General features: G+C 40.1%; 1 protein-coding gene across 7 annotated transcripts; it reads right to left on the reverse strand.

The window, feature by feature from the left end:
• Window positions 1–65: 65 nt before the first annotated feature.
• On the reverse strand, window positions 66–23558 carry LUBEL (Linear Ubiquitin E3 ligase). Of its 7 annotated transcripts, none has more exons than XM_089078343.1 (20): window positions 23228–23558; window positions 20514–20603; window positions 19877–20284; window positions 18457–18642; window positions 17893–18117; window positions 17270–17733; window positions 15542–16839; window positions 14127–14431; window positions 13894–13989; window positions 13531–13677; window positions 12757–13116; window positions 12482–12665; window positions 5902–11996; window positions 4733–4930; window positions 4162–4440; window positions 4007–4096; window positions 3767–3923; window positions 2949–3279; window positions 1914–2082; window positions 66–833 (listed from the first exon to the last, which is right to left on the reverse strand). In XM_089078343.1, exons 2-20 carry the CDS (start codon window positions 20574–20576, stop codon window positions 804–806), a joined length of 11085 nt encoding a protein of 3694 aa, XP_088934469.1. In that variant the 5' UTR covers window positions 20577–20603; window positions 23228–23558; the 3' UTR covers window positions 66–803. The 7 variants fall into 7 exon arrangements, 6 of the variants coding, with proteins under 6 accessions (XP_088934469.1, XP_088934470.1, XP_088934468.1 ...); XM_089078344.1 differs by having other exon boundaries at window positions 13531–13626; window positions 23295–23557; XM_089078342.1 differs by having other exon boundaries at window positions 13531–13671; window positions 23295–23557.
• Window positions 23559–23593: the final 35 nt, after the last annotated feature.

Raw genomic sequence — 23593 nt, forward strand, 5'->3', positions numbered from 1 at the left:
ATAATTAAAATTCTGAATTTTTAGAAATTCTAAAGATTTATGTTTGTAATTAGTTTTAAAACATACAAATGTATGAGTATATTTATTTGTTTGCAAAACAAGTATTTTATGTTATTAATATAGTAACGTAGGAAATATATAACGTATTACTTAAAATGATCTTAAAATAAAAATGGGCTATGATATTGGTCTAAGTTTTTAATAAAAAAGACTATCATTATGTTTTTCATAATTTAAAATATGAATATGTTATTTGAAATTTTCTTAAAATGAGGATCAAGAAACTATAAATACTACTTGCAATTAAAATTAGAAGAAGAAAATTCATTTATACTACAATGTTTTTTAATTAAATTGTCTATTTTTTGGAAAACAGTCATATAAAGCAAACATTAAATACACATTTTCAAACATTAATTATATTAACTCTCATTGATAACTATACTCGAGTCATTCATAAAGAAACGTTTGATTGCGGATTGTTAATAAATATAAAGTAAAAATGAACACTATTTTTCCTCGTCAAATTTTTACGAATGATTATAAATACGAATACAATATTAAATTAACATTGATCGCACTGCGCCACGTCAAAAAGTTAATAAGTTTCTGGTTTTGTCTCGGTTACGACAAAATGATACTCGTAGTACTTTCGTTTTGTGGTCCTACATTATTTTCACTTTGCAGGCTTATGGTCTATGCAAATAAAATGAATGTACTATACAATATACGCTCCGTCACTTATAGCTTCAGATACATGCGTATCCATTTTTTTTTTTTTTTTCCGAGATTCTCCTCCGCAGTCACTCCAGTGGAATCTCCTTCTTTACGACCTGCAACATCGGGGTATACTTTATGCACGGTGAAGTTGTAGAATTTTAATGTATTCCCGCGGCACATACCTCGCTCGTATACCTTATTTACTTCGATATCCGCATAAAAAAGGCAACTCACACAGAGGATAGGGAAATCGTTATTTACGCAGTGGGAAGCTGCGAACGGCCGCACGGATCCGCGATGTCGGAATAATGCCGGGCATTAAATTTTTATTTCGTTCTAAATAGCGCATATAAGCGGCATCCGATAGAATTCTCTCAATTTTCTGAATCAAAATTATTATCAAAAACGACGAGTAAAATCAATTGGAGGGTAACTTTAATTATGTTACATTTAATAAATTCGAATTCGTAATATGTACAATTTACTAGAGAGTTTTAATATTTCTATGTAAAATTAAGCAAAAATGTAGATACAATTGTTTAAAATTAATTAATAATTTATAATTAATTATTGTAAAATTCCACCGAAAATTCACATATAGATCGGGAATATAGATCGGTTAATTAGAATTGGTGTTATAACATCTGGATACAATATTTAACGCATTTTAATTTTTATAAGTTACTCATTTTTATTTACTTCAGTAAACGTATTGAGATAAAATTTTATTCCGTGAAAGAAGGAAAATGTGAAAAACAACAATTCCATATGTTATATAAAAAATTAAATTTTACATAAAATATATTCTCGCTAATTTTTCGTAGCTCATCTATTTTTCATAATTCGCATTTATACATTTTCTTCCGAGCTCGGAAATACATAAGAGCGCGGATAATAATGCAGAGTATATCGATACATGACGCAGGTGCGACCGTTCGACAGTGTCATTTGCAGGCGATCTATTCACTTTTACGATTTTCAGCCGGAAAGTTTCGCGTGCACGCAGGAATTCAACTTTCATGCAACCGTTGTGTTAATTCGGTCAGTGGGTCGCGGCAGGAGGTGGCGAGGAGGAATCGGAAGAATCGTCGGAAGAGGAGAGACCGGCGGCGGCCGGTGACGGCGACGAAGGAGAAGGAGAAGGAGAGGAGGAAATATGTATGTAGAAGATGAGGAGGAATCGTGTTAGTCACCTGAATGCAAGCCTCGAGGTAATCCCGCTCGGACATTTCCTGGTCCTTCGCAGGGGGAACTTTTCCCCGTCGGCGCAACTCTTGCTTGGCGTCGTTCAAGTCAAAGATCGCCACGGGATCCAGCCTGCCCTTGAGCACCAGGCCCGCCAAGTACTCAATGTAGTGCTGCCTGCGGGGGAAAAGTACCCAAGATTTTAGTCAGGCACGCGGTCCCCCGCTTTCCGTTTACCTCAGCCATATCGTTCCTGTAATGCTCCGGGTCGCGCCCGTACCAGTTCGGGGGCAGTTTCAACCCTGCGCGTCGCACGCACGTTTCGAGATCGTCCACGTTTAGCAAGGGCAGCGGTTCCAGCTGTGTCAAACGGATCTTTCGAACTAGATACTCGACGTAATGAATCCTGGGAGATACACGGAGGATCTCGTTAGCGATCGACCTCGGGGAGGAAAAGTGAGGGCGGGGAGCGAGAAGGGGAAACGGCTTTGCCGCGAGATCGTTTCGAGGAACGTCCGGAATCGCCGCGAGATTGGGAACGATATACCTTCGCTCGCCCCCATATACTCCCCCCATGTACCTTCAATATACTCGCGCGTGAGCGAAATTCTAAATCGCCCGATCGGCGAACGCGTCGCGGAATGCACCATTCGGCGGATCTCTTTCAGAACAGAAAGCTGAAGGCTTTTGATTTTGACGAATTACCGAGGTAACTTTATTCGATACGTGATACTATTCCCGTATAAATTGTGTCGACTGATTTTGAAACGAAAATACTCCAGTATTTTTTTTTATATATAATCTTAACTGTAATAATTTCTTTAAAAGGGCGACCTGCTGTCGCCGTTGCAATTGATAAAATAATAATGATGGAGCTTCTCCAAATATAAACTTCAAATTATTAGCTTTTGCTTCTTTTTTTTTTTTATAAAGTCAATTTTTAAGAAATTTATATATATATATATATATATATATATATATATATTATGTGTCGAAAACGTATTTTTGATATTTCAAATATCGATCGTCGTGACGGATCTTACCTGCACAGACCAGCGTGGCCTTCAACGACGTCGGAATTGCACACAGCGTCCACGACCCCGGTCGGCGTTTCTTTCTGCAATTGCACTTTGCACTTGCGTTCCCCGACCGGACCTTCGGTGTCGTAATCAACGCCGTTTTCCCTGAGTAACTGTTGCAGCTGCGCCGGCTCCTTGTCACGAAGATAGAAGAGACAATTGCGCGGATGATGGGCGTGTAGGCCCAGTTTGGCGCAATAAGGGCTGACCGTGCATTTCGCCCCCATCATGAAAGCCTTGCCGCAACCGCAGCAAAACTCATATTTACACTGGCTGCACGTGAAATGCATGCAACCTATAAAAATTCACGAGCCCCTTTTTTCAGCGAGCTTCGAAAAATGTCTCTGTGATATGCATATTCGAATAATTTAGAAAAAATATCTCGCCCCATATTTTAAACTCGCTCGCGGGATCGATAAAAAAAATAACGCGGTATTAAAATGGTCCACGTATATTAAGATAATATTTGAAATCAACATTTATTAATTCTTGCATTACCATATTGTTTTTATAAAGTAAAAGCAATACAGCGAATAACTTTATTGCGCGCAGAGAGTTTATATCCTGAAATTTTTATTTAGTAACGGTTTTCTCTTAGAAATATTTAACGGCAAAAAAGGAGAAATGCCATGAAGGAGCAACTCGTTTTTTTTTTATATAAAAAAATACAGATTAAATTAAACACTTAAAATATTGAGAGACATAATAAATAAAATTTATGTCACGATTAAAAAATTAAACTAACTATCTGAGCAAAATTATATTTAAAAATAAATAATTACCTCCTCGAGACAGAGAATAACGGAACTTGCACTTAGGACAATCGATGCCGTTGTCAGCCAGATGTTTAGCCAAACCTGCGGCTTGATTGTCGGGATCATTTTCGTCCTTCCAAGCGGCAAATTTCTCGCATGAGATCCCTTCGTGCTGTTTTTCCCACTAAGAAACAATAAATAGAAAATAAATGATTATAATATCCTCATTTAACATAATGTTATTAGAATTATAAATGTATTATATACCGGTCTTCGACAAAAGGCACAGGTGACCGATCGACAATCGGGACAGATTAAACGCTTGTGGTGAGGATCGGCGTAAAATCCGCTTGAACACTGGAAAATAATAAATAATTTTTCTTATAACATAACTAATTTAAAGATTGCGATTAAATAATTACCTGAATGCACCACTTAAAATTCGGATCCTGCATCAAAGTTCGGTCTCTGAGCTTCCTTTGGAAAAGTTCGTGAATCGGCGGATCCAGCAGAGTCTTCAGTTGGATGTCCAAATTACTAAAATACTCGAGAATTTCGTCCTCGCTCGCATCCTTGAGATTAGGCTCTTTGCAAAACGGACAAACGGCATCCGTGATGTTCCTGTCGCTGATCTGAATGGTAAAATAATTCTTTGCGCATTCATTGCAGCAACGATGTACACACTTCAGCATGGACACCATCTAATTGAAAAAACATTGACAAAAAAAAAAAACAGTTGAAAAATTATGATATTTATTTCCCGTAAGTGCCTTTTGATTATTCCGATCATACAAGATAACATTTGAGCAAAGTAAAATTTACAAGATGAATAAATAAATGCCAATAATTTTTTATTTTATCGTTTAACACGACTTATTTTTATCAAAAGTCGCATTTTCCTTTCGGAGTTAATCGAGAGAGTTTTTTTTTTATTTTTCTTTTTTTTCTTCAATCTTCAATATTTCTTCAGATTCGTGACAACTGGATACTCACTTGACTCATTGCAAAACGACCGGTGCACAGTTCGCACTCCTGCTGCAAAAAGGCCAACGCCGATTCCACGCTGGAACATTCTTTCGCGGCTTGCAGTGCTTCGGCGTCCCCGAACTTGAGGGCCAGCAAACTAGCGGCGACCTCAGCCTCATCATAATTCGCGGCCCGACCTTCCGCCAAGAGACGACGTGCTATTCTCTGCACACGTGACGGACATAAGATCGCTCCAATATCGGCACGTACGCAATTTTCACATATCGCATAAAAAGAAAATCTTATGTCCTCGTCTACAAATCTCGATCTAACGTGGAATACTTGAAATCTGTCATCTATCAATGTAAACACTGGTGCTACTACTCACGATAAGTTCAAACGTGTAACTTTTCTATTTTAAAGCGGCATTTTAAAGCGAAATCATGAGCTAATTGTTTTTCGCTAACTGCGATTCGCATCTGAAGAAAAATAATATAAAAAAAACTACTTGAAGAAAAGTAATATAAAAAAAAATATAATATTCTGTTGTTTATTAGCTATCAGCGTTTGAGAATACTTTACGAATACGACCAAGAAAGTAGGAAGTAAAATCTCTGTCATGCAAGAGAAAAGGAAGTAGACCGCGCCAACGTCTAGAAACGAGCTCTCTTTCACTTGAACGAAATATAAGACTTTCAAGAAATATAAAAGTCTCAGAAGCTACCGAGATGAAACGATTTAATTCGTATCTATGACCGACGCTTATGCGTATGCAGAATGTTTTCAATGTTTAAATGACGGAGAATATCTCATAATTGCCTAAGCAATTAAATGCGTCACATTTGATACAACGCATACGCATATTTGATATATGATACATTTTTCTTTTCTTGACAAACAAATAAATTAGTCACAGCACGATACTTACCTTCGCGTTAGCTACATCTTAATGCGTCACAGTTAAATGATCAACCAATTAACGCGCGGTTAGAACATTAGGAGAACACACTGATTCGTCGCGTTCGATCCCATTTCCCACCCACTCGGCATTTCCGAGCTGTTTGTAGACATTGGCCTGCCAACGATGGAAAAGGCCGGTTCTTGGCGACTCGATCGTTCGCGAGGATTTTTTTTTTTGGCAACTGACGTGTCTAACGAGGGGGTCGTGTGTCACTTGGCAACTCTCGTCTACTGACCTCCCGCTCCGTTTTGGGAGAGGTTCCTCGTCTCTTGCGCCCGATGCTTTCCACGTGCGCCCTTTCGGCATTCTCTTCGCCCTCGAACCGACGGATGCAACTGGCTACGAGGGAAAATCGTTTCTTGGACGCTCTAGCTCGATCCACCCCCTTTAATGTGTCATCTCTCCCGGCTTTGACCTCTTTACTCCCCGTACTTGCCCTTCGGCCTACCTTCGCGCGCTTTACGCTCATGGCTACTCTCAGTGTTTTTATCGCATCGTTCTGCACTGTTGACTGATCTCTCTTCTCGATTTCGCTCGCGTGTTCTTCAAGCTTGTCCTCATTCTTCTTTGAGTCGTTCACTTTTGACCGGATATCTTCCTTAGGTTTTGTACTTTGTCCGAACCTCGTTGAGGATGCTATCTCCGAATCTATTACAGCGATATTAGAATCCGTTTTAATATTCTGAGAAACCTCTGGTATCTTTTCATCGATCCCCGCAATTATTTCCGGTCGAGATGATTCGGTCTTCACAGTGGCAGCTTCCGTTGATGCTTTAAAATTTTTTCCTTCATCTTCCCGCGTGACCTTAGGATCGCTTTCTGTTCCATTCAAAATGTTAATTTCAATGTCATTTGTTATTTCGTTACGTGTTATACCGTCGATCTCTCTATCAGTTACTTCTACTTGTTTCAAAGTTTCGATTTGCTCATTTGTTTCTTCTCCCTCGGACAGTAGTTCTTCGTACACATCTTCATCCACCGTATCTTCGAGCTCGCTCGACCTAATCTCTTGTTCGTCAATCGAACCTTCGGACGAAATGGAATTATGATCGTAACTTTCTGTCTCGTACGAATAAGTGACATCTTCGCATTCCTCGGATTCGCCTGTGCGCTCTTCTTCGGATTCCGATATCTCAGACCTTATCTCATTTAGCGTTTTCTCTAACAACAATTCCGCGTCCGTAAACTCCTCGACGGAATTGTATTCCGAGTTATGATCAGAAATGTACTTCGCTGTTTCTGCACCTTCGTCCTCTTCAGAATACTCGGGACCGGAGCTGAAAGCATCCGAGCTTTCCTCGATTGCATTTTCGACTTCCAATTGTTTGCTAAGATCCGCGGACGGATCGTTATGCGTCAAGCTCGACGCTTGTGAATTCTCGTTTAATGCCAATTCCGATTCTATTGACTTAACTTTCGGAATCTCTTCGGTTTCTTCACTTTCCACGGTACTATCTCTAGCATGATTCTCCTCCAAGATTTGCTTGTCTTTCACATTTTCTGTAATTTCAATCGTCCTTGCGTTACTGGATTTAATTTGATTTCTCTCCAGTTTGTCATTATCCTCCGAATCGATTTTCTGCACGGTTGGTGAAGCCGACATATTGGCTCTTTTCTGAATTTTTAAAGATAATTTCGGAACTGCTTGCGACGTTACCGGCAATTTGGTTGATTGCCTCTTCGACGACATGTCATTAAAATTTATTTTAATGGGGCTTAATGTTACAGTATTTGTCGACAGCGTGTTTTTTCGTTTTTTTAGAATGGGTATTTTTGACGGCAAAGATGTTTTAAGTTTTAAATTATCCTTCTCCGCTGAAAGTGTTTTTATTAGAATTTTATCATTATTCGGGGTTTCAATTTTGTGATTTATCTTTTTTACTGTTTGATTTTCAGAAACCTCTGCTTTTATATTTTTTGAGCTTCCCAAGTTTTTATTTTGGACATCTTCAATATTTTTATTTTTAGAATATTCAAGCCTCTTTTTAGAATTTTCCGATTTATTTCCGTTATATTTTTTAACAATAGACGATTTAGTTTGCGGTTCGGAATTGGTTATTGACGCGTTATTGACTATCGACATCTTTTTTGCACCGGACGTACAAACTTTTTTATTATCATTTACTTTGATATCCCCTGCAATTTTTTGCATGCTAGTATTATGTAATGTTTGTTTAACTGTCTTGACCGTTATTTTTCCAACGAATTTACTTTTACTTTTACTCGCGATACACGTGGATTTTAAAGGTTCTTTAATGCGCGACTCATTAGACTGCGCTAATCGATTCGACCTTTTAGTGATCTCGCTAGCAGTTACTTTCGCTTTTGTAACGGTCGTATTATTCGGACTTGTGCTTTTCGGCGTTAAATTTTTTCTCGATAAACTACCCGATTTTCTTATTACCTTAACGGGAGATTTTCTTCGAACGACTTTTTTCACGGGCGATCTCGATCGATGTTTCACGACAGGTTTTGCGATTACAAGGCTTTTGCAAGGTTGATTTACTCGTTCTATATTTTTATCTATCTCGTTACTCGGTAATTTTAACGATATCAGTTCAACCGGTTCGTTACGTGTAACAATTGAAAATTTATTTCCGGACGAATTGATCGTATCTCTCGCATTTCTTATGTCGATTGTATCAACACTTTCGAACTGGTCCACCTCGCGTTCGACGATATTCGCGATATTTTTTATCGGCGCGCAATCGTTTACCGTTGTTATCGGCGATTCCGATATTTTTATCTCAAAGGTGTCAGGTATTCCGGGCGTCACGTCGCTGACATTCGCTATAATAGGATCCGAGAAAGAGTCTTCGTAGACTGCCGAAGCGATATTTCTCTCCTCGGTCTCCCCTGCGAAGAATGTATTGAGATTTTTAAGCGCATGTAAAATATTTCTTGTCGTTGAATCTGACGTTTGTGCGTCTTGTTTCTTGTCATCGTGAGATTGAGAAACCTCGCCTCTAAGATGAAGTTCCTCGTCACGATCGATAGGACACGAAATATTTTTTTTCATTTCTAAGGGAGAAATATGTTCGGCAGGTAAACGCGGGAACGTATTATCTGCTATGTTATTAGTTATTAATTCGAATCGATTGCGTACATTTTCGTCGGAAGGCTCATTAATTCTCGCAATGTTTTCATTAATGGCAGATTTTGAATTTTGGAGAACAGATACTACGCTGTTATTCTCTGAAATTTCGATGTCTTTTGGAATTTCGGATTTATCTGAGATATCTTTTATAAGAGAAGTATTAACTTCGTCATTTTTTGCGATAGAGCGTGATATTACATCTGCTTGCGTTAAATGATTAGAGGAAGTTATCTCTTGATTATTTGTTGGGGTGAATAATTTATCTCCATCTGCAGAATCTCGTGGATTTATTAAAGATTGAATGTCCGATGTTCGTTCGATCATCGAACTGTCAGATTTTGCCGAGACAAATGTAATTTTCTTCCCCCGATCAGACGAATTATTTAAATTCACTTCCGTAGGGTGTGAAGATGTTAATGGTGGTAGAATGCTTTCATCGATTCGCGATTGAATAATGGATAAATTATCGGTCGTATTTTGCTCAACGAGCACGTTTTCTTTCAACGTAGTTTCATTTTTACCGTCGTTCGTGGGAGTGTGATATGTGACCAAAATTGTCTGTTCTACTTTTTCCGAAACGTGCACCGCATTTTTTGAGACGATCGGCTTTGTATCACTTTTATCGCAGTGACGCAGTGTCGTTTCGTGATTATCGAATATTTCGGCGGACGATAATTTAACGTCGAGAGAACGGTCGGATACTTTTGCGGGGGATGAAGTCGACAAGATTGGCGAGATTGAAACATGCGCGTGAGATAAATCATTTAATTGCTGCTCTTGTTTGTTAATATCTTGTTTATTTGTCGACTGCGAATTAGTTGTGTTTATTATTACTTCGTACGAAACGGATGAATGGTCAGTGTTAGAATTATGAGCGATCGGATGTTTTTGTGAAATATTTGTTTCCGTCGTTACTTGAAAAACAGACTTTTCCAGACTGTTACGATTATTTATAGAAGCCGATGAACTTTTATCTTGCAACGGGGCACTTTTTGAGAATGGATCAATGACTGTGTTATCAGCGAGAAGCTTTTCATGAAGCGTAACGGAAGAGTTCTTCGCTTCCTTTGATAATAATGACGCGTCAGCCGATGCATCGCCGGATGCGATCGTAAGCTCGAGATATTTCTGGACGATTGATTGATCATGCGTTGAAGATGCTGTTAACGATTGCACATGAGAACTCGATGATTCACCTGAATGCATTTCCTCGGCTGAACTTTCCTTCGATACGGTTTCGCCTCCGACAGATTTTTCTTGATTGTTATTTCTCGCAGGCTCGTCGACTATCTCTAAAGAATTCTTACGTGAATATATTTTCCTCGCGACGTCCGTCCGCGACGCCTCGACTATTCCTACACTCGACGTGGCCGCATCACTCATAGTCGGCGTTTCTTTGGGAATGTCTTTGTCCATTGGGTTCACCGAATCGGAGACCGTTTCAGATGTCAGATTCGTTGCGATGTTAGTTTGCGAAATGTTAGACTCGTCCGTGTCTGTACGTACCGATCTGACATCCTGATGTTGCTGTTTAATGTCTGGAACGCTCGACCGGGGCTTTGCCATCCGAGAATCCGAGAACTTAGGTCTAGCGATATCCTTATCGATAATTTTCCTGGTCTTTAATTTTTCAGGACCTTTCTCCGGATGTTTATCTTCTCCCGAGCCGTCCTTCTCCCGAAGCGGTTGCGATTTAGTCTCATTTTCAGGCTTCACGTTCACGGAGATTTGTTCGGGCTTCTTTTCATCAGCGTTATCCCTTGGTGTATATATATTTGTTGTCGATTTCCGAAGAGTGTCGTCATTCGTCCTATCGATAATTTTGGCCTCAGGCACGTCGATTTTTGGACTTTCGGTCTTCAGACTGTTTAAAGTATTTAATTGGTTCATAAGTTGCACGTTGGAAGTTAGATTGGCGGCCTCTCCCTTGCCGGACGACAGCGTTTGCATCGCTGTTATGAACGGCGTCAGAAACTGCTCCGGCAGCGATTTCACGGCGGACAGCAGAGCTTCCACCGCCACGGTGTGCGCCTCACCCTTCTGCTTGGGAATTTCCCTTACGGGAACATGCTGATCAGATTGTCCCTGCGCGGAATCACTCTCGGATGCATCCACGTGTACTTTCTCCGTTGCATTTGACGCGATTGTGGATTCGTCCCGCGATGACGTCCTCCTCCGTGATATATCCTCAGCTCGTTGGGGAACACTTGAAGTCTGAAAAGAGATTGGAAGTGCTCCGCTCAATTCCGCAGACTTCCCGAGAACTTCGACGAGTGACTCGCTATTCTCCGTCGTGATGCTCCGTCCCGCTATATCAGGAGGTAATTCTGGACCACTCGAAGTTTCCTGGCGCGTAGAAGAGGACTGACCCGATTCCCTATTATTCGTTGTGTCAAGCGCAGAAGTTCCGGGCGACGAGGATACTTCACCCCCGGCGTTATTTGACGATAATCTTTCCTGTCCTCCCCTCGGTGAAGGTGCATCCGTAACTTTTGTCGCTGCTGCAGTTTTCTCGATCGATGTCGTTGAGGCACGCGTTTCTTTCGTCTCTTCGTGCAACTGCGCGCTTCGTTTCACCTCAACGTCGCAACTCTCTTCGCTCTTCTGACCAGCGGGTTTCGGCAGATCGGATTCGGTTATTCGCACAGTTTTGCCCGCGTCGATCGTCGACGACGTTTCTCCGATCGAACGTTCGGCATCGTCACTTTTTGAAGAATGTTCGGGCGCGCGTGAAGAGTCCGTCGCACTTGCCTCTGCAAGATCATCGACTACGGGAATTGCGGGAATTTCTGTGGACAACGCGGCACCTACTTCGGCCAGGCCTTCCGACGGTTTCGTAGCATTCAACGAGTACTTTGAGTCGTCTCGCGAATCTACGATCGTCCGTTCGTGCCGCGTGATCGCAAGATCGCCCGGCTCCGCTACGTCGGGCGCATGTTGTACGGCCCTTGGGACCAGATTTGCATCGATTAGAACAGTGCTATTCATATCATCAGAGCGATCGTACAGATTATCAGACTTATTATTACCCAATTTGTTCGGGGGATCTTTCTCGTGTCGCCAGTTATCGGTCAGTTCTCTGAGGGCCGCCAGTTGCTTTTGAAAGTCGGCCTGCAACGCCACGAAATGATCAACAATTGGTGACATTACCTGCTTCCGCGCCTCCGTATCGGACACATTCGGAATTTGTTCCATGCGAACCCCCGTCCCACCACCGACCGCACCCGCTGCGTCTGCAGCAGAGAGAAAAGTCGGTGCATGATCGATGACCTTTATTTTCTTTTTCTCGAGCAGGATATTAACTTCTTTGTAAACGCAATAATAAAATAACATAAACATAAGTAATAAAATAATTAATTGCTTTAACTGTTTTAATTTTTTTAAATTATATGTTCTTCTACTGTTTATAGAAAATAAACAGTTTTATTTTTAACGAATTATATAGTACGCAATAAACAATTATTATTTTTTATTAAAAATTGTATGTAAAATAAAATAAACAGAAAAGTTATATTATTTATATTAAAAATATTTATATATTTTTAAAGTATTGTGTAAATTATCGAATAATAAATATATATAAAAATAATGTTATTTATAAAATAATATTATAAAATAATATTAACGTATTTATAACGTATCAAAATATTAAGAAATTGGAAAGTTATGAGATTATCATGATCTCTCTGCGCTTTTCGGAAGCATTTCGTCTACTGACCTTCATGCGGTGCAGCCTCCTCGTTTTCCACCCCAACCGGAGGACCCCAGATCCTCATTAAAAAAGGCTTGAGCTGATTCTTCTGCAGTTCGAGTAGAGTGGCGTCCTCGACACCAGCGTTATTATCGAGAGCTCTGACAACATCTGCCAGCGCAAAATTTCCCTTTGCCATGATCTGTTCGGTCTATCAATTGAAAAAAAAATGACAAAACAATATTGATCAAAGCGCGGATAAAATCCATCGAAGATTATTAGACTTTTTTCTTCACACGCACTTTCTGCTGCCTGCGTTGGATGGCGGTTGCGATCGCGCTCCACATGTCACCCTTGACGGCTCGAAGGGCCTCCTTTGCCTCGGCCGGCGAAAGCGTGCCGATACTATTCTCCTTTAACTCTTTGCCCTGCGCTGTCACCAAAACCTGCACAGTCTCCACCAGATGCGGCCACTGCGTCTGAAGCCACTCGATTGGATTCGACGCGCCCTGCGCCAACGCGACTTGAACGTCATCGGTCGTGAATCCCTGCTTTTCAGCCTCCCGCAGAAGTTCCACTATCTCCAATCCTTGGCGCGTCAACGTGGAGACTCCTTGGCTGGTACTGGAACCTGCCTCCATATATCTCGGTTGGCTGGGTTCCTGAAACCAAAAGCACCGGTGCCGGTTAACGGTAGTCTCGTGAAAAATCAAACAAAAAGCACGAGACTGCGGAGTCAGGGTCCGCTTTCATCAAACGATGTTACTTGATCTACGACTAGTCACAATTGCAGGGATTCCGCCGTCACAGATTATGTTTAATCGTGTGCTGTTAAGTTGCGTGGCCTAAATTAATATCGGGAGCGGCTGCAGCTGTAAATGTATTATAATGCGAATAAGCGTGATAAATATACAACTAAGAGTAGTCTATTTAAGCGGTTGGATAATACTAATAAAATAAAAGTATCATCCTGCCTACGTTCACACCGAGGCTAATTATCGCGACGGTTGGATCGAGGATGGCGAGGTGTATATAACAGGAAATCCATCAAGGCTTAACTTCGTAAGCGAGTTTACCCTGGAACGATAATAGAGATGGGACGAATCGATGGAGTTTCTTCTGGTCCGCTCTCTGCTTCGCTGTCCGGTTATCAGTTGCTGAAGATACTGTTCCTGGAACACTCGTGGATATAAATCAGGGCTATTTACAAATCCGGTCTGCTCCTGAAACAGATACTCCTTCTTGTCTTTTTTACTAGAACGCACAAAGAACGCGATCGATTGCGTGCCAATACGAAGGATGCAACTTGTCTTCCCGCAACTTGTCTTGGAAATACTTTACTATTAATAATCGACCAAAAATAATTTTTCAAATGCTACTATTCAATATTTGATCATATTTTAATTTATTCATCAAATTAGCCACAAACTTTCGCTCACCTCAGTGTCGCTATCGTCGTAATATAAGTAACTTTTCGACGTTGCCGCCGACGCGGATCTTCCTAGAGTCCCTTTTGCAGGGAGATAGTCATAAGTCTAGAAATATTTTAATATACAAAATTTATTTCACGTCTCTTTATTTATATAAATTATCTGTTTATATTATTTCTATTTATATTTGTTCGTGAGAAATTTTATGACTAGAAATAATATCTTACTTAAGCAATTCTTACTTGAGTCGAGATACTCTGCGGCGGAGGAGATGTTCCCGTAGATATCGAATGGCTCTTCGATAGCTCTTCGATAGTTTTTCCTCGAATCTTTTCCTCACGTAACGCCTCATTCGTATCTGCCTTGGAAACATTCGCAGTTGAAGAAGACGTTAACGTTGAAGAGGATACTTCTAACGATAAGTTTTCATCGACTGGTAATATCACGTCTGGTGATTGTGATGACGCTTCTTTTATTTGTGAGGCTACAGTTGTGATCGTAGTTTTAGGGTTCTCTATATAAGGATCATTGTCTGGAACGATTGTTTCTGAAAATCACAAATTTCCTTCATGATTTAGTGTGATTATAAATTATTCTGTTCTATAGTTAAATTATAATTTTAAAAATGTAAATTTGATGGATATTGATAGTTTCTAATAATATAGTTTCGTGCATCATTATTTTCAAGGTCATCCAGAAATGTACATTCATGACATTTTTATTGTCTTTTTTTTTTTAAGAATAAAGTTATAAAATACTCTCTTGGCAAATTTTGATATGTAAGATTTAAATGTTAATAATATATTATTTATATAAGATTTTTCTTTATCTAATCATATTTAATTAAAATCTGCTAATTTGTTAATTTGTATTAAATTTGTAACAACCACAAATAGACATATCCTATATATAAAATACATAGCATGCCTAGAATTAAAGAATATTAACACAAAAAAAATGTTAACACTGATATTAGTAATCTAATAGATTGCATCAACATCTAGTATTACAAAATAACATAAAATACAAAAATACATAAAATTTGATCAAGCGATTTTAAGGAAACAGATTCTAAATATTCAGATTCTAAATTTCTAATAAATTTTTTTTTATTATATAATTTTTCAGTTTGTACTAAATAAAATTGTTGCAGATGATATGTTTTAATGTCGTCGTCGAGCCAAATGCTTTTGGCAGTGATTTCCATTAATGGTCTGCCCCGGAATAAAGGAACATATGCCAAATGCACGCTCGTGCTTGAAACCGTCGCATCGCTTGAATGAATAATATAACGCCTAAGACATGAAGAGAAGATGACCAAATTTCAAATACGACTATGCATTTGGTACCGTTGTAACGTTGTACGAAAAACAGTTTCCATGTCTCTTTATTATTCATCCAAGAGAATACATCGAAGGTGGAGAAACAACCAGTTGTACGGCTTGTGACTGCCGCTTTACGGAAAAATAATAAAAAAAGAAAAAAAGAAAGGAAAGAGAAAAAGAGAAAGAGAGTACGTGTACAAATGTAATCCGGGTCATCCATGTTTCTGGACAGGAATACGCGGGTGGGCATCACATAAAATGAAAGCGTCACGTGTGACGTCACTTAGACAACTTGGTGCCGAAGGAAAAGCTGATTTTGCGCTTCGGTCTACCTTTATTCCTGACGGATCCGCTGTCGCCGCTCTCTTCGCTATTGGAGATCTTTAACAGATTGATCCGTTTTTCGGGACTAGGATTATCAGCGTTGTTTGATGCCTCACTTTTCGATGCTTGTGGTTCGATTGGGCCGGCCACGGAGTCGCCGTTCAAAGTACTCGGTGGTAGAGCACTGCTCCTCGTCTTGCAGCAAACCACACAGACGCGATCGTTAATCTTGTTGATGAAGGTGCAATGCTCGCAGGCCCATTCCTCTTTCGGAATTTCCATCACGCCATCGGACGCGATTTTCTTGGATAACACACTTGTACCTTCGCCAGCGTCTTTGGACCTTGCTACCTTTGGCTCTTCGTGAGACTGAGCTTGTACCTGTTGCTGTTTCATCTCAGCGCTGTGTTGTCTCCTCTGTTGAGTTTCAGCAGCTCGTGTCGGATCTCTCAATTGTCGATCCTTTTCGATCGTTCGTTGACGATCCGTAATTTGAAGTTTATCCATCATTTCTGGTAGCTCCCTATCTTCCTTGTCTCCCTGTTTTTTTATCGGTACTATTTCTTTAGAAGGTGTTTTTCTAAGATTTTGATTGTCGGATTCAAACGAGGATCTGCCGGAACTTCGTTTATTAGAAATCCGATCTGGATCGTTAAGAGTGTCCTTTCGCTGGAACGACTCTCTCTTCGCGAGGAGCTCGCGCTCCCGCGAAATGTCGCGTATTTGCTGTTCTCTCCTTGCCGAGCGTGATTCGACCTCGTCCATATTTACGCGATCTGAATGTCCTCCTTGAGAAGATTGTCTCTCCAGAAGGCGCGTTCTTTCTCCGGATGTTCCTTTCGGGGAGATTATATCGCGGGAAGGCGTCTTCCTCACCTGACCGTCGCTCTCGAAGGACGATCTACGAGAATCACGACGTGTAGAGGATCGTTCCAGATCGTCCAGCATTATGTCCCTTCGAAGGGACGACGCCCTCTTCAAGGCGTTTTCCACCCTCTCGAAATGATCCTCAGACGAGCTTGTAATTCGTGTTCGGCTCGGCGCGTTAACTTTTCGATCGGAAGACTCGTCGTCGGTACTTCGCCTTCGGCGGTCGCGATAAGCATCGTTTTGAACGCGAGGATCCAGCCGAGGATCAATCTTGGAAACTGAGCGATCCTCCTGGCTGCAACGCCGCCCAGAAGAGATAGTATTACTCTTCTGAAATTCGTCGTAGCTTCTCGGGGACGTCGAGTATCGTTTACTGGATGGACTCTCGGACCACTGGTCCTCGGTATTCATTACTCTCTCCTCGGACATTAATCTCCTGAAAGAAGATCAAGACGTGAGCATTATCGCGAATATAAAATATACGTTTTTAAATATTAACAAAGCTAATTTTATTTCACAAAAGATTAAGATTCTAGAGAATTATAAAGTAATTAATTGCTCTTAGAGAGATCGTTGAAGGCCAAGTTAAAGTTAATATTAATTTCCAAGTTTCGAAACACAAAGAGATTACGCAATATCGTCAAAAAGACGAACAATTACTCAACCAAAAGTTTCTTATTGTATCTGTACACATTTATTCATTCAAACTTTATGAAAATATATTTTTTTTAATCTCAGTTATAATTTAACATCTACAATAACTCTATGGTAATTTTAATAATATCGATACCTTTTTAAATCTGAAATTTCAATTTATAAAAAAAATTATAAAATTTCTCTAATTTTATTTTAATTTTTCCACTTACTCTCGTCGACCTCTGGATACGAGACTTCTGGTATCATCGTCGTGATAGCGTCGTATACTTCTGGAAACGCTGCCGCGTCTGCTTCTCGATCCTCGGGAAAATCTATCATCTACATCGGACTCGTCGGAATTCTCGGAACTCGCGTCTGATGGTGATCCGGGCGACCTTCTCGATCGTGATCTCGAGGCGTAAGATTTTCTCGATTTCAGGCTGGGGGACGGAGATGGCGGTCTCGATCTTCTGCTAGACTTGACACTTCTGGCCGGACTCTGCCCTCTGGAAAGAGATCCAGGATAATGCGGAGGTAGCATTTGCGTTGACGGATAGCCCATGGGATATCCCCACATGCTTGGATGGTGCAGGCTCACGGTGGAGCCTCCCATCGATACGTCCCAGGAATTAGTAGTAGGTGGATACCACACTATCGGCACGCCGCCGGGTCCGAGATGTGCCATCGATTGTGCCTGAAAATGTTTTATAAAAGATTTAATTTAATTTTTAGTTTTGGTTGATATATATTTGCCTTCTTTGAAAAATAAATCAGGAAATAAGAAACAAATAACGATAGGGTCGATAACAAGAATGAAATTAATAAACACTTATTTGAGATATATTGAAAATACCTGATGCATTCCTGGACTCCACATGTGAGCCGAAGTCAAGTCGCAAACGCTAGCCGATTGTATCATGGTTCTAGGTAATGGCGGAGGTGGAAGTGGTGGTGCCAGTTTCGGACTGCCTACGCTGAGTGGTCTTCCGCTCAAAGTATCCCTTGTATCAGAGGACTGGTGTCGTCGTCTGCTTGCGTCTTGAGCCCTCATTACCTCCTGGTATTTTCTATATCTCTCCTAAAAATCCATAATTTGCTATTCTAGTTTTTAAAATAATGAATAATATTATCAAAAATAACTGAGACAACGGAAAAAAAATAACGTTCTAAAATTATTTAAAAAATTGTTAAAAGAAAGATAATTTCATAAATATTAATATTAATAATTTCATGTATAGCTTTCAACAATTTATTTTAATTTTAACGAATAAAAATAAATTAAATTTTGAAGTTTAATCAATAAATAATTAAATTTATATAAATATTTATTATTTTGTCTTAGCTATTTAATAGAATTCAATTTAAAAAATTTTTTGTTCTTGAAGATTTAATATGATTTTGCATTATAACTTTTTACCTGTAGAGTTGTCATTTTGTCTGTTCCTGGAGTATCGTTGGATGGCGTATTTAAGGTATTCGTAGATTTTGACGTTCTTGTGCTCGAATCCGGTGGTGATTTTACATCGGAAAAATTGCGTTTCAAACTTCCGACCTTGTTGAGCGAAGGGAATTGTGCAGATCCTTTGGCTAGCGCCGATTTAGCCTAAGCGCGAAACTTTGACTTAATTACATATCGTGGAGGGAACAGCACTACGAAGTATGATGTCGAGAACTGTAAATGTTTGTTTGTGAAGCTGCGCTGATATTGTTAATAAAAAAAAAAACAGAAACTCCAAGTTTAAATAGCCATAACTGTGGCGATATGTAAAATTTCTTCTTTAAAAAGGAGTCTTTTAAAGAAAACGTGGTCTTAAAAAAAAACAAATAAATAAAACAAATAAATAAATAAATACAAGCTATCTTATCTCTAAACATGTGCCGAAAAAATGTCACAGATCAAAATCTCATAAGTAGCACGCCATTAAGAAAAAAAAATTATCTGTCATTTTATGAGTGTGGCAGGTTCAAGTAGCTGGATGGATAGACTATGCTGAAAAAAAAGGCGGGATACCGAACGTAAAACTAAACCATGGTGATACCTGTAACGGTACGGGAAATACGGAGTGGTACGTTGTCGATGGAAGATTATGATCGTGTGCGAAAATGATCGTGTTCACCGTGTTCACCGTAGCCTGCCATATTCACCACTCCACAGAGAGATCATCCGCGGTAAAAACCGATTCGATTACACGATACGACAAATGCCCGACATTACGACGGCGCCGACGCGCTACATTCGTCTTTTCCGCGTCATTAGATCAGCGACAGAACTGGAAGAGAGAACGGGTTCAGTGAATACGGCATCAGTGTCTTGCGGTAACATGGTGTATTAAAAAGCAACGACAACAAGTACAATAAAATCTGTACGTAAGATAGAATATGGATGTAGAACAATGTCAACGATCATTTAAAGCTCGCAAGGGCAGTAGCACTTAAGAACACTCTCGGGCCGCCTCGGTGTGACGTTTCAAGTTAAAGCTAACGTCGTTAAACGTCGTTTAACGTCGGGAAAGAGTCAGCATTCGGCGATCTCGACTTCGTGAACACTCGGCGCGACGGAGACGAGGCCGGATTTGGCGATAAACAGCTCTCGTAACCCGGAGTTAGTCATCGATCCAATCGTTGGCAATCGTCGCCAAGAAACGGACACTTGATCGCGAAAAATTCACTGGCCGCGCGGTGCAACCTGATCTCCATCGAGCTCGAGTAATCCCGAAGTAATCCTAGGGCAAGCGGACGCTGAGGAACACCGAAGACTCATACGGTCGACGATTGGCGTCGGAGCCTGGAAGAAGATTCACGAGCAGTCACAGGTGTCAGGCCAGGACACAGCCTACCTGAGTGGTCTTGCGATTCCTTCGCGGTGGTGGCACTGGCGGAGGGTTCAACAGGTTCTCTCCCTTCGGCGGAAGCGGCGGTCTGCTTCTACTCGCGTTGTCAGTCAGGATCCGTCTGCGGACGTGGTTCTTCCGCTTTGGGTGCTTGTGATTCATGTCATCGCAGGCCTCGCAGTAGTTCTCGTTGCACGTGTCGCAACGAGCAAACACGTTCTGGGTGCCGCATAGAGCGCACTTACCAGCGTTCGATTGGGGCGCTGAGGATTTCTGGGCTTGCGGTCGGGTCGGAAACTCGATGATCTCGTAGTCGGGGTCACCACAGTCCCCAGAGAGCGACGGTGGCGGGATCTTCGGCGGCGTCGGGGGTCGGCGTTGTTGTTGCTCTGCTTCCCGCTGCTGCTGTTGCGCCTTTTATTAATTAAAAAAAATGTGTTTATTTTAAAAATCGTATCAATATAATAAATTAATATATATTTATCGATCATATAATAAAATATTACAAAATAGACCTTTTTAATGAATATATATCACCCTTTCTTTATTTTTCAATGACAATTACAAGTTTGAATTAAAAAGAATTAATTTTAATCAAGATCAACAATTAAAAATACACAGTATAATTGAGAAAGGAACCTACCATGACCCAATGGGGCATGGATCTCGCCATCCGTAACTTGGTGGACGGATTCGATATGGCCATCGGTCGCCATTTTTCAGCTCCCGGGTTCTATGCAATAACAGAGTTTCGTTAGTAATTTCAAAATTCTTTATTTATTTTAAACGCACAAGAGATATTGTTATGATCTCTATAATGTTCATTATTCAAAATGTTATACTTATAACACTCTCTTGTACGGAATTCTGTTTTGTTATTTTACATGCAAGATATTAATTAAGTTATTAACATTAAGTTATTATAAATAATAATATTATTATAAATAATAATATTAATATTTTGTAAGGAACTAAATTCTCAAAAACCTAAGCAATTTCGAATCTCTGGCAGTTTTTTATCATCATAACAAGATGCCAAATGTAGATTGATGTCATCGCACCTTGGGCTCGCACATGCGAGGCCCAAATAATTTCGACCGCATAGTTAAGATTTTACAAGTGGATACCGTCGAGGGAAAGTATGACGTCAGAACGATGATCCATCGCCGGAAGCTGGACCGACCAGATCTATTTTTGCAGCCGAGAAAAAGCGTGTTCCGTGTCTAGAAATAAAGACGAGCCGCGTGGCGCGCGACACTATTTTTTCACAGCGTGGTGACACCGACGCTGTGAAATCTTACTTATTCCTACGTAAAGTATCAGATATGTAACAAATTTAAATTTGACTCTGATATATTTTAAGTAATATATTTTAACGTTTTTAGATGAAACTTAATTGATAAAAGGCGAACGAATAAAACAAAATTCGGTATCCGGGAATATTTTATATTCATTATAGGTCTCACGATCTTAGTTGCCCGCCTCGTTATATCCTTTTATAGAATCTCGCGAACTTGTCGAGACATTCTATTAATTGACATTTATATGACGTTATTCAAAATAAAATAACGAAATAAACTGACAAATATAACCATACCGTGAAAACCTTTCGTTCGAGAGGCGCGACAAAACGGGAGTTAGTTTCTTGAATTAGAACCATTCGTATCTTTAGAACATTCACTCTTCTGTTATTTTTGTAGCATAGAACAGAAACTTTTTTCTTTCTATTTTATGCGACAGGGAGAAATTTATGGAATATGTACGAGATATGTATCAATTACAATTCATAATTTTCTCATTAAAAATTTATGGCATAGCATTATGATAATAAAAACATTTAATTTATCTTTTTTTTAATGTAATTGAATAACAATATTTAAATAACAATATATATAGCATTTATTACCTATTCTTCTATTTATTTCCTATCAAAATCCTTTTTCTTTGCATTTTTCTCTTTCTGTCCGCAAGTATTCTGTCTCAAAGTCGTGAGGACAGGATAAAAAAAAGAACCAGAAATGCAAATCGAGGATACATCGCAAAACTATTTCTCGTTGAGATTGCATACGAGTGTGCAAGTTGGAAATCATCCAACTTCTAGCTTATCCAAGAGAATTTCTGTCCGCGAACTTCTTTCACGCTCAGACACGTCTCGCATTTTATTAGCGTTCGGAGTTTAGAGAGTTAAGCTGCTAGACCAGTCAGACGTAATTTGAAGATCCGTTTATGCTTTCGTCACACCTCCGACAGTGATGCGCGATATCACATGGTTGCGGAATAATTAGACAATGGTTAGTACGCGAGGCGCAATCCGGTAAGGGATCTCGAACCGGAAGTAACTGTCACAATCGAAGCGCGGAGTTACAAGTTACAGATAACACGTACGCGCTAATTCGCAAGCCTAGCTTTCCGCGTAACAGTAGTGTGAGAAACAGGTCCTGCTTTATCTTTCGTTACGTTATTCGCAATAGTCGCTGGTACCCGCATAGGGAGGATGTCTGCGGCGTTACGAGACTGACAAAAAGCGACTGCGAGGCAACGACGCGGCCTTTATATGTAACGCGATAAATTATCCACAAGATAAATATTTTCCTCGTTCTTTTTAATAAAATTAATACATTTAAAAATTGGATAATTTAAAATAAATTTCAGGTTTTTTTATTTATATATATATATATATATATATATATTATGTATATAAAAAGATTTATAAAACTGTTAAATGTTCACTATGTAATATTGTAATTAAATTGCACTTGACAATCTTTTATAATGTTCTTATTTTTACCAATATAATTTTTTGCGTTTTCTGCGAAACTAAAAAAGATGATGTTGTTTTCTACAACACACGCGCAATCGCATCTACGACTTTCTTTGCGTGATACTCAAGATAGAATAATTTAATTAGTCTCATTTTTTAAGTCGAAAAATGTGCACTCATTGATGCTGCATTGATCCACAAGCAAAGTTAAGTGCACGCGCCGTCCGAGTCGATGCACCGAGCTCCAATTTGGACAATTCGAATTCACGACGATCTATTGTCACGTCACAGATTGCTTTGTGAACATCAACGACAAAGCACTAGGATCTTGAAAAGAGTTGGCCAGCAATGTTTTTCCTATACATCATATTGGCCAACAACATTTTGGCCAATAATATTTGTTATTGAAAATAAAATATAATATAATGCCCGTAATATAATGCTATACAGCTCCTAATCACGGAATGTGTGCAATCACGTTAATTTGTTTATTGCTCTTATCGGCCAATCTAGCGGCCTTTTTCTTTCCTCCTTTTTCTTTCCTTAATTTTAGAAGGAGGAATAAATGGCGTGAGCGCGGTGCGGAATGCCCTTACGAAAGTTCTCAAGGTGGAAGATGCACTGGGGGGTTGCACACGGGTTGGGACGGATATCGGCACTCACGTTCATGTGGATCACCTCGCCGGGGTGGACTTTTCCGGTTTTTCTCGGGAACTAGTCGACACGGTACTGGGTCCCGTCTTCGGTGTTGGCTTGGACGGCGCTGCTCGTCCGCGAGCGGCCGTTGCATCGCCGCCGAAATCTATTTCCGTAACACCGCGTCTGCTGGACCGCTGCCACCGTTCCTGTTCCCGTGGTCTCCCTGTTCGCGTAAATATATCGCGATGCTGCTCGCGATATACGCACAGTTTAGATGTTAGAAACTGGCATCGCTTTAGAAACTACATTATTTACTCCGCTTT

Source organism: Pogonomyrmex barbatus, unplaced genomic scaffold, assembly GCF_055798465.1.
Source record: "Pogonomyrmex barbatus isolate J1 unplaced genomic scaffold, ASM5579846v1 scaffold22, whole genome shotgun sequence".
Classification (NCBI taxonomy): domain Eukaryota; kingdom Metazoa; phylum Arthropoda; class Insecta; order Hymenoptera; family Formicidae; genus Pogonomyrmex; species Pogonomyrmex barbatus.